The sequence below is a fragment of the Austrofundulus limnaeus genome, unplaced genomic scaffold (genome assembly GCF_001266775.1).
Source record: "Austrofundulus limnaeus strain Quisiro unplaced genomic scaffold, Austrofundulus_limnaeus-1.0 Scaffold364, whole genome shotgun sequence".
In the NCBI taxonomy this organism is placed as follows: Eukaryota; Metazoa; Chordata; class Actinopteri; order Cyprinodontiformes; family Rivulidae; genus Austrofundulus; species Austrofundulus limnaeus.
In genome coordinates this window covers 461,679-472,009 of record NW_013952766.1, presented here as the reverse complement: position 1 = coordinate 472,009, position 10,331 = coordinate 461,679, and the positions used below count along the sequence as shown (strand labels likewise).

The 10,331-nt window shown below is 40.3% G+C and overlaps 2 protein-coding genes across 2 annotated transcripts; one reads left to right on the top strand and one right to left on the bottom strand.

Annotated features, from left to right (window-relative positions):
- Positions 1–901: 901 nt before the first annotated feature.
- Positions 902–4,146, top strand: LOC106528236 (microfibril-associated glycoprotein 4). Its single transcript, XM_014023359.1, has 6 exons — positions 902–993; positions 1,093–1,242; positions 1,551–1,589; positions 2,890–2,986; positions 3,083–3,250; positions 3,345–4,146. The coding sequence occupies exons 1-6, from the start codon at positions 988–990 to the stop codon at positions 3,596–3,598; spliced, it is 714 nt and encodes a 237-aa protein (XP_013878813.1). The 5' UTR covers positions 902–987; the 3' UTR covers positions 3,599–4,146.
- A 414-nt stretch (positions 4,147–4,560) lies between these two features.
- Positions 4,561–9,492, bottom strand: LOC106528235 (hydroxycarboxylic acid receptor 2). The gene is made up of 4 exons (XM_014023356.1): positions 9,441–9,492; positions 7,771–7,850; positions 6,925–7,498; positions 4,561–5,587 (listed from the first exon to the last, which is right to left on the bottom strand). The coding sequence occupies exons 3-4, from the start codon at positions 7,309–7,311 to the stop codon at positions 4,910–4,912; spliced, it is 1,065 nt and encodes a 354-aa protein (XP_013878810.1). The 5' UTR covers positions 7,312–7,498; positions 7,771–7,850; positions 9,441–9,492; the 3' UTR covers positions 4,561–4,909.
- Positions 9,493–10,331: the final 839 nt, after the last annotated feature.

The following is a 10,331-nucleotide window of genomic DNA, read 5'->3' as shown; positions in this document are numbered from 1 at the left end:
GTATGCAGGAGGAGAAGCGTGCCAAATTGGAGATGACTTGGATGGGAAACGAATCACAATAGTGTGCATTGCTTTGTCAATGCACACAGATAAATACTTTTGCATGCTGTTGTCTATGAACACCTGCTGAAACTGGTCGGTTCCTGAAGCCTAGTCTACAGTAACTGTTTGCAACCTCTGAGCTCGAAGGAAGTTTAACTTAATTATCTTACAGTGTCAGGGTGAAACAGATCTAAAGAAGTGCATCCATAAAAAATACCTGTCTTCAGTGATTAAATCTCACCTGCRTGATGCACTGAACAAGTTCCAGCAAAGTTCTGGTCGCTGTTAAACTGGAAAAACAGTAGCAGATTCTAAACAAACCACTAACTGGCTTCAGCCTTCAACYTCAGATTTATTGCTCATCTAATCATTTTTTAAATAAACCTGCACACATAATTCTCCTGTTCTCAGCCACCAAGCATCAAGTGCTCACCTCCCACCTGGCAGCAGAGACTCCTCTTCTCAGTAGTTTTAGTGCGACTCTCTCAGGATCTGCATAAAAACATAATATCTAAAAATTCAGAAGCAAATCTTCTCAACATTCTGAGACAAGAACTCTTTTTTATAGACTCTCTGCTTGAGCCGACTTTAGCTTCAAACTAGAAATTAAAAAATATATATTTTCTTGTGTTACAGGTTTTATTTTTGGGTTCAACTTTCTTAAAATATGACAGCAACAATTCCTGAAGCCTATCTGTGTGTCAGGATCTAATAACATTCAACCACATTGTGATATTTTATTGCACAATCTGACTTTCTACAATATTTCACAACRACTAACTTTCACAAGTCCTAAATAAAAAAAATCTTTAGTTTCCAAATAGTGGTCTAACCCCAGTGTGTCAACAACACAGGACCCTCTAGGTTCAGTTTGTCAGTCATCTCTGAGATATAAATACAGCTGAGAGACGTCAGATTTCAGATCGTTTCTGCAGAACTCTGATAATGAAGGTAAGTTAAATTCCAGCTTTTCTTTACCGTCCTGTTTCAGACTCCACTAAAGTTAGAAATGTTCCCACTCTGCTTGTCTGTAATAAAACATCTGTGCAGCTGCTGTCTGTCTTCATCCTGGTTCCTCTGGTGACCAGCTGTTCGGATCTGGTCCTCCCTCTGGACTGCAGAGACCTGTATGTTCAGGACAGCAGCCGGCCCAGTGGAGTTTACACCATCTACCCCATCGGAGCCACGTCAGCTGTCCAGGTACTGACATTCCGACTTCTCAGTCCGAAAGCTCACCTGGTCCTCCTAAAAGTCTCTCAGCTGATCCAGAACTCAGCTGCATGAATGTTGACAGAAACAGAACTCACATCATTTCTAAGGTGCTTTATAAACAAAGTCTGATTAAATCWGTGTTTCTCTGTGACTCAGTTTATWTGAGCAACAAACTGAACCTAGTTTACAGTCAATGACCAAACACACAAATCATCTCAAAACCAACAAACAGGTGTCCTTTTAGTTTATAAAATAGTTTATATGCAGCAGATGTTTGACGGTTTGTATCTCTGCAGGTGTTCTGTGACATGGACTCACTACAAGGGCAGTGGACCGTGAGTATTTATACTTCTAACACCACTTTATGATGGGAAACAATTGTTTAGAGACAAACTACTGAACACATACTAAAAATGTACATTAGAGACGTGATGAAAAGCTCAAAAGCACAACTGTGTACTTTTCCAATGGGTCCAAAAGTTCTACTTCCTGTTCCAATGTGTGTAAAAAATTAATTAATGTGTGTTTAGTTTCTAAAATATGTGTTTATAATTGTTTTAGTTTCCCTAATTTAACTTAAAATCTMATTTTCTTCTCTTGCTGAGTGTGTTAGCTTAACTAGCAGCTTTAGTTTAGCATTCATATGGCGCTAAAACACATTAGCATGCTAACACGCTAGTTAGCATTCCATATATGTACACACAATACATTAAGGTATAAAACAAACATTTGAAGGTACTTACCTCACGATTTATTTCAGAACTTCTTTACGTCTGGATTCACAAAGTACAGGACTGAGTTTCTCTCTCTAAGTTAGCCGGTCACACACAGGGGGTAAGATACACTTAACAGGACTTGGTCAACGCTCTCACGTTGATCTTAGCCCCGCCCCTCCCGTTCTGATTGGACATATCAGATACAGTAGCCAATAAAAATAAAGAACAGGCAAACAATGCCTCCCAGTGATTGGCTGTGAGCTGAGCTCACATCCAACRTGAACTGTTTATTAACCACATATTATGCAGGTCAACAAAATAATATTGTTTTGCTCCAAATTAACATAAAGGTAATTAAACTCTGAGTAAAAGGAATAAAATGAATTGTTCTAATCATAATTTAATTTATAGTCAAACTGGAAAAAAAACCCTAAAAGGTCAGAAGAACAYAAAACTTGGTAAATATGTGAACCAATAAATATTTAATATGTGAATAAATAATTTACAGAAGCCACATTGAAAAACTGAATGTTGAGTTTATCTTTAAAAACAAGACGTATCAGCTGCTCTCCAACATGAATCTAGTCAGAAGATCTAAAGGTTATTATCCATATTCAGCCTAAATTATTGGGTTTGTKTTTATTCAGAGCAAACTGCAAATAGAAAGTTCTTAGTTTGTTTCTCTAACAGTAAATTTAAAATATTCCTGCAGACTGTGACTCTGAACAAACCTTTGAGTTTCACACTGTTTCAATAAATTACTAAAAGCTGTTTTTTCTATTTAGAAACAGCTACAGGTCCTATCTACTTGTMTTCACGGACATAACTTTATATACTTAAAGGGTAAAACATGTAGACTGGATGGGACCTCTCTGAGATCTGCTGTGTTTCTGGTTAACCACCTTCACGTCTCCTTCAGGTGTTCCAGAGGAGGATKGACGGCTCGGTGAACTTCTACAGATCCTGGGATCGGTACAAGATGGGCTTTGGAAATGCTGCTGGAGAGTACTGGCTCGGTGAGACCTGAACCCAAACCAGCAGACACGAAACTCCAACAGAACCAACAACGAACTGATGGAACTTCAGGAAGTTCAGTTTCTCCATGTTTCCAGGTCTGGAGAACCTGTTCCACCTGACTCAGAGGAAAAAGTAYGAGCTGCTGGTGGACATGGAGGACTTCGAAGGAAACAAGTCGTACGCTCGGTACTCCTCGTTCTCCGTCGGACCAGAATCTGACGGCTACAGACTGCACCTGACTGGGTTCATCAACGGAGGGGCAGGTGGGGAAAAAACATCTGATGACGGTTGTAAAAACAAACTAACCATCAACATGAWTAACTGTTAGGATCATTTTGTTGACTTGTGTTTCTGCAGGAGACTCTATGAGTCACATCAGTGGAGAAAAGTTCTCTACGTTCGACAAAGACCAGGACACCTGGGAGAAGAACTGCGCTCAGTCGTTCATCGGGGCCTTCTGGTACTCCAACTGCCACTCTTCAAACCCTAACGGACTTTACCGCTGGGGGGCCGACGGGTCTCTGAACGCTGTTGGAGTGGAGTGGATCAGCTGGAAGGGACGGGACTACTCCCTGAAGGCCATCAGCATGAAGATCCGCCCCGTGGAGTAAACCTGCAGAACCACGGTCCAGAACTTCATCCACACGTGGAGCAAACTGTACCTGGGATTAAAACTGGACTCTACTCTGAGTTCTTCCTGAAAACTCAACTTACGACTAAAGCTATATTATCATTTGTTCAGATAAAATGTTTTTATTTCAGTTATGTTCAATATTTTACTGTTTTATGATTGGACGGAGATGACTTGTTACATTTTGGGGCAGAATGGAAGTCAGAATCTGTCCATGGGCCTAGAACAAAGTCTGTTTGTAAATCTTTTATCTAATAAGTGTAAGAAAAAACACTTCCTGTTCCTCTGCTGGCGGGAGTCCAGCTCCAGTTTCTTGTTTTAGAGATGTCCGAAGGTTCAAATCAGCTGAAAGTTTCTCCACATTTAGTTTTTCCTTTAAAWGTCTGTTTATTTGTAGTCTGGTTGTGCAGAAACACTGAAGTTTGCTGTATGTAAAATACCCTGTCATGTTCTATTAAAKTCAAATAACCTSATGTAAAAAACATGATGTTAATAAATAATCTGACAATAAACGAGATGAGATGATCAGAGGTTTAAAAGAAGCTCATTCTCCTTCSTGGTGGATAATTACTGCTCTCTAGTGGCGGCTGCAGATAGAAACTACCACAGATATGGAAACCACAGCACAGTAAAAATGTGTTTTATCAACTGACAGGAATAAATGCTTTRTTGCCATTTTGTGGCTAAAATAAGGAGCAACAAGTTGAAYCAGCAGAACTGATGTTAGGCAAACTGTACTTCATGTGAGTGCAATGAAATTCAATTTTTATTTTAATTTCAGGCACGTTTTTGTTTCAACCTTTGAACAATTTACCAAGGATTCAAGGAGACTTTATTGTCATTTGCATCACATGCTTTACAATAATTGGAACAATAGAATAATATAGTATATGCTGTTAAGTGTCAGGAGGACTGTGATTAGTCATACACTGGGGAAACAAAACAGCCACTGGTCAAAACGCAAAAAGAACAAACATTCAGCTCGGGTGGGCCCTCAGAGCTCCTGTAGACTCTGAGGGTGAACAGATCAGATGAGATCTTTGTTAGAAACTTCAGTCTGCAAGGAGGAGGGTGAAATGTATCCCTTCAAGGAATGCTGGGCCTTTTTTTTACAAAGTGATTCTTCAGATTTAATCTGTTCAGAAAATAGTTAGGTTTGTAAAAATGTCTTTTTTGTCCATCAGGAGTTAAAAAGGAACCCTAAAACAGTAAAACAGTTTAAAACAATTTTTACTTGCAGATCAGAACAGTCAGTAATCTAAACCCATTTGTCTGCCTGTTCCTGGAGGTTTTAAATGGCCTCGCTGCCTCTGATGGACTTCAGCTCCTGCTCGGTGGTGGACTGACTTCCTGATGAAGACGCCGTCTTCTCGCCTCCGTCCCGCCTGCAGCGCAGGGCRCTGGGCATCGCTGCCAACAGGGCCTTCCTGAACATGGAGCTGGAGAAGACGTAGACCACTGGGTCCAGAGCCGAGTTCAGGAAGTTGAGACCCAAAGACACGATGGTGAGCTGRGTGAAGGTGTAGAAAGCGTCGCAGTCCCACGGGCGGAACGACTTGATGACCCAAACGCCGATGGTGGTCACCGTGGTGGGCAGGAAACACACTATGAACACGGCCACGATGGCGGCGCACATTCTCATGGCCTTGCGCACCTTGCCTGGTTTGCCCATCTGCCTCTTCTTCAGGAAGCTGGAGATCCGGATGGAGCAGAACAGCAGCATGGCCATGGGGATGATGAACTCCAGCACCGTCAGGATTCGGTGCATGCTCACCAGGATGATGATGGCGCGGGACGCCTCTTTGTAGGAGGTGAAGAAGAAGCACTGGGTCTTGTCCCCGCTGCCCTTGATGTGGCTGTAGGCCAGCATGGGGACCCGAGGACCGATCACCAACATCCAGACGAACACGGACACCACCGCAGCCTGACGCTTGGTCATCTGGTTGAAGCGATGGTGAGGATGGACCACCTGGAACAAGAAAAAAACTGGATTAGTTTTGAGTTTTAATCCATCTTGTCCATCTGGTCTTTTTTTCCTGCTCTCGGAGGAGTAAGACGCTTCTTCCTTCTCTCCTGCCCTTCCTTATCTTCCCTGCTTTGCATCCGAAATTAGAAATCATGGATGTTTTTTATTTTTATGAATTTGGTTAGCTGGTGTCTCAATAAAATTTTTGGAACAAAGTTTTTTCTTCTTTCATGGGAGGACATGTCAAAGGTGGGACCTCTGTTCTTCACTGTTCTGGATTTATGTCTGGACTCTGATCACTGGATTCCACAGATTGGCCTGTGGTCTCCTGGTGTTCTGCAAATCAGCGTCGGTAGCTTTTCATCTCCTGGCTGACTGACCAATTCGATGGGTGGCCGTATTCTATCAGAACTCAGACATTTTGCCTTGAGAGAGTCKGATTCGGTCTGCAAGCGGTTCTATTGAGGGTCGCGGGCTGGCTGTGGTCCCTGGACTTTGCTGGCCATATGGAATTGATCTTGGAGGAATCTGATAGATACGGGCTCAGCCGATTTTGTCCACACCATTTTGCCTGATTGGGATTGCCACCTTGAGAGTACCAGCCAAAACTCTAAAGCAGAAAATTGTTTATCGTCTGCCTGTCTCTTCTGTTCCCAAAACAACTGATTACAGAATCTGGATCTCCCCGACAATGGCCTTGGATCTGTTGACTAAATTCTTCCTGGCTGGATATGTCGACAAAGCTCTGCTCCCAACCTTCACCCCTCCTTTCGCCTGTCTAATCTGCTTTTCCAGAGCTGGCTGAAAGCTGCACAGAAATTAACAATTTTCCATCAATATTTCTGAACTGTAGCTGCGCTGGTTTTGGGGGACTGGATTCTTCGGGCCCCCTTAAACTCACTTACTCCTCTGGCTAATAAACTTGCTCTATGCAGAGGTTTTTTCATTAACACCATAGTGTGTCACAGTGTTGATATAGTATGATGTTTTTGCTTTTTTCCTCACCTTCCCTTCTCTTGTGTGATTTTCAGTTTTCTTTGTCTCTAAGTTGACGCCTCGGCAGGCTGCCTCTTACTGCAACTCCACTGTTTTGAGCTGCTGTAATGTTCAAATTTCCCCACTGTGGGATCAATAAAGTTCTATCTTATCTTATCTTATCTTATCTTATCTTATCTTATCTTATCTTGATGTCTTTGTGATTTGGAAATAAATTTGATTCTGCAGAAAACTTTTAATAAATCAAAGATAAAACAAAAACCGATTGTTGTAAACCCAAACACAACCCTATGATGTGTCCTATCTGGTCTAAGAGCYCGATGGACACGGTTCTCCTTCCTCACCTTCATGTAACGGTAAATCGCCACCACGGTCATGAGGGCGATGCTGGCCGATCGGTTGGAAAACATCAGGAAGAGGTTGATGCGGCACATGCCGTCTCCGAACACCCAGTGCTGCCGGAGCAAGGCGTCGATCCTCAGAGGCAGGCTCACCAGGGCCAGGAAGTCCGCAATGACCAGGTTGAAGAGGAACAGGGCGTTGGGGTTCCAGGACTTCAGCCTGAAGCAGAAGATCCACAGGGCCACTATGTTTCCCAGGAACCCCAGGGTGACRTCCACGATGAGGATGGGGGGCATGATGAGCCCTTCCAGCTGGATGCCCACCGGGGGGCAGCCTCCACCTGGAGCTGGGGTCGTCAGGTTTGTGGTAAGGTTTGTTTCTGTGGCCATTTTTTAAAATTATAACTCTCTAATCTGAACAAATCTGAGCAGTGACAAAAGACAGAACTGTTTTCATATGCTGGAATAAAAATAACTCTGGTCTTAAACAAATACGGAACAAAACTTGTGTCATCAAACTGAAGAAAGTTTAGAATTTCAGGAAGGCAGCAAACTTCCTCTTTTCTTCTATTTGCATCTGTGTAACAGAAAAACACAAAGAAAGACTCAGAAATTAAATTATTCTACTTTTTTGTTAAAAATAAAATATGTCAAGAAGAAAAAAACAAATACAGATATTTAAGTTTAAAATGTTTATTTAAAAACATTTTCTCAAAATTAAGATTTAAACTCATATAAATAATAAAAAATTCACTAAACAAGAAAAATGTTTGTGTACTAAAATTAATGGCAGCTCGTTTTATTTAAACATAAAACACTGACAGTTAAATAAAATAGTCCATGACTCACCATTGAAAGGGTTGAAAACACAGTTTTGTAAAGAAGAAGAACTGCAGAGCTGACCTGGACCAGCTGGACTCAGTCTAGATCTGTTTGAAAACAGATTCGTCACTTGGATTTTCTGGGTTTTTAAACTGTTATTGCTTCAATCTGGGAACATCAACAGGAAGTTTCACAAACATCTGATTCCCTTCCTTTGCCTCTAAGTTCTTCTAAATATGTGCTGCCTGAAACCTTCACCATCAGTTTTAGAGTTTTAAAACGATATATTAACTAAACTCTTCATTTAGTTGTTGTTCATTCTGAACATAAAAGCCCAAATGATGAAAAGTTAAAAGAAGCTCAGATATTTTACTCATTTGATATAAAGTCTTTTACAAAATAAAAGCATTTATTGCCACCAGCAGCTGCTACTCTGACAAAACCACAAACATTTTTTTAAAAAGTTCCTTCAAGGAGTGCATATCACCGCCCATCCACCACCACCACCACCCCTCCAGAGGTCTGTAAAGTTCTTGAAAAAAAAAAGTGAAATTAAAAATACCTTAACAGAAAATGACTTTGGTAAAAAAAGAAATTGATTGATGAAAAAAGTACTTAAGTAAAAGTCATAAAACTGTTCACAAAAATCTGGAAAGTATTGTTGAAATTGAAAATTGTTGAATTTACTGAACCAAACTGGTTCCACTAAACCAAGTTGAATAAGTTGAGCAATATTACACAAAACATGTATATTGCTTCATTTAGTAAAACCAGTTGACATAACTTGGTTGAGTAAATTCAACTTTATTTTTTTAGAGCAGAAACAATTCCGTTTGTGATGAGTTCGGACATGGTTAATTTTGTAACGAGTAACTAACTGTTAAAATTTAAAATAAAGAAGTAAAAGCATCTTTTTTAGGTTTTAAATGTAAAAAAAACAAAAGTAAAAAAAATAAAAGTAAAGATGAAAAAATACTTGGTAGATTTACAAATCCTCAAAAAATACTTAAGTACTGTAATGAAGTAAATGTACTTTGTTACTATAAACCTCTGCCCACCTCAGAGTCTGTGTTGGGGATGCCTCTCAGCTACAGCAGGTTTGAGCCTCTAACTGAGGCAGACATGTTAGTTTAATTAGCTGCGGCGGCCATCTTGAATCAGGTACACTCATTAATCACTATATTTTCACCAAAATCCACTATAACTGATGTGATATTTTTCTAACAGACAGACAAACACATGGATAACTATCATCATTTGTTCACAGTGGGTGGAGAAATGAGACCAAACATGATGTTTACCCAGAATGCACTGCAGCAAACAGCTCCTGTCTGTCAGCACGGAGGTGGAGGGCTGATGGTTTGGTGAGTGGACCACTACTCTGCAGACCAAAGGGTCTGACAGTGAAAGAAGCTGGACTTTTGTTTGGGTTTATTTTATGAACTGATGAAAAACTGTGATTTAAAAATGATTTTAATCTCAGAGCTCAGATCCTTTTCATACGGTTAAAATATTTAACAATTCTTGATGTTTGTTTGATTGATCCAGGAGTTTTGTTAATTAACTTTATTAAACAAAAGGACTGACGGAACTAGAAGATAACATGGTGGAGAAGCGAACATGGTGTGACCACACACGATGAGAGAACAGAKACATAAACACAAACTATAAAATCTAAAAACCCAAGTCTGACTCACCTGGTTCTGCTCACYTGAAGTAAGTCCGGTTAGTTTGTGTCTCTTATCTGGCCTTTATTTTATTATTWATTTATTTTGTGTTTCTGCAGATCTGTGTTCAGTTTCTGAACATTCAACCTGTGTACAGATTATTATTTAAAAACACACACAGGTGTGTGGTTCTCAGCTGTTCTTGGGTCAAAGTTTCCTGTCAGATTGTCTCTCTGAGGTCACGCAGGTCATCATGTGACCAGTTTATGAAAGAAGTTTCTGCTTTGGTGAAGAAATGAATGAGGAAGTGTTGAAAACAGAAAATTAGTTTTTTTGTTGCTTTTAAAGAAATCAGCAGATTTATTATTTTGAGACACTTGATGGAAAAGATTCTGTTGCTTCAGTTCTGAAATTTTATGACTTGTCGCTTTATCTGTTCTATGAGATAGTGTTTTTTTTATGAGTCAGCGTTTTGACTCATCAAACGTTTTATATCATTGAAATAAAAAAAATCTTCAAATAAAGACCTAGAATCCACCCAGAGTTTYAAACTCATTTTCTGATGAGAAATGGTGGAGTTTCGGCCATATTGGTCAGATCTAAAGATAACAGACTGTTGGTAATGACTCTCAGCTACTACCACACCAAGTTTTATCTCAACATCTGTTCACCTGACAGATGTAACCACCATAGTGTCCTCTAATGATTAAGCAGGGCCGGCAGTAGTATGAGCAAATGCTAAGGGTGCTCCATCGTCCACCTGGGGGCTCCACAAATGGGAGATGAAAAAACATATTTTATAACTTTTTATCAGAGAAGAGTTGATTTAGTCTGTAAAAATAATCACTGGTGACTCAATCACATTGTCAGGTGTTTTAGGGGCGGGGCCACTGGKCCATTGACCCCAGCTTAAATGTGATT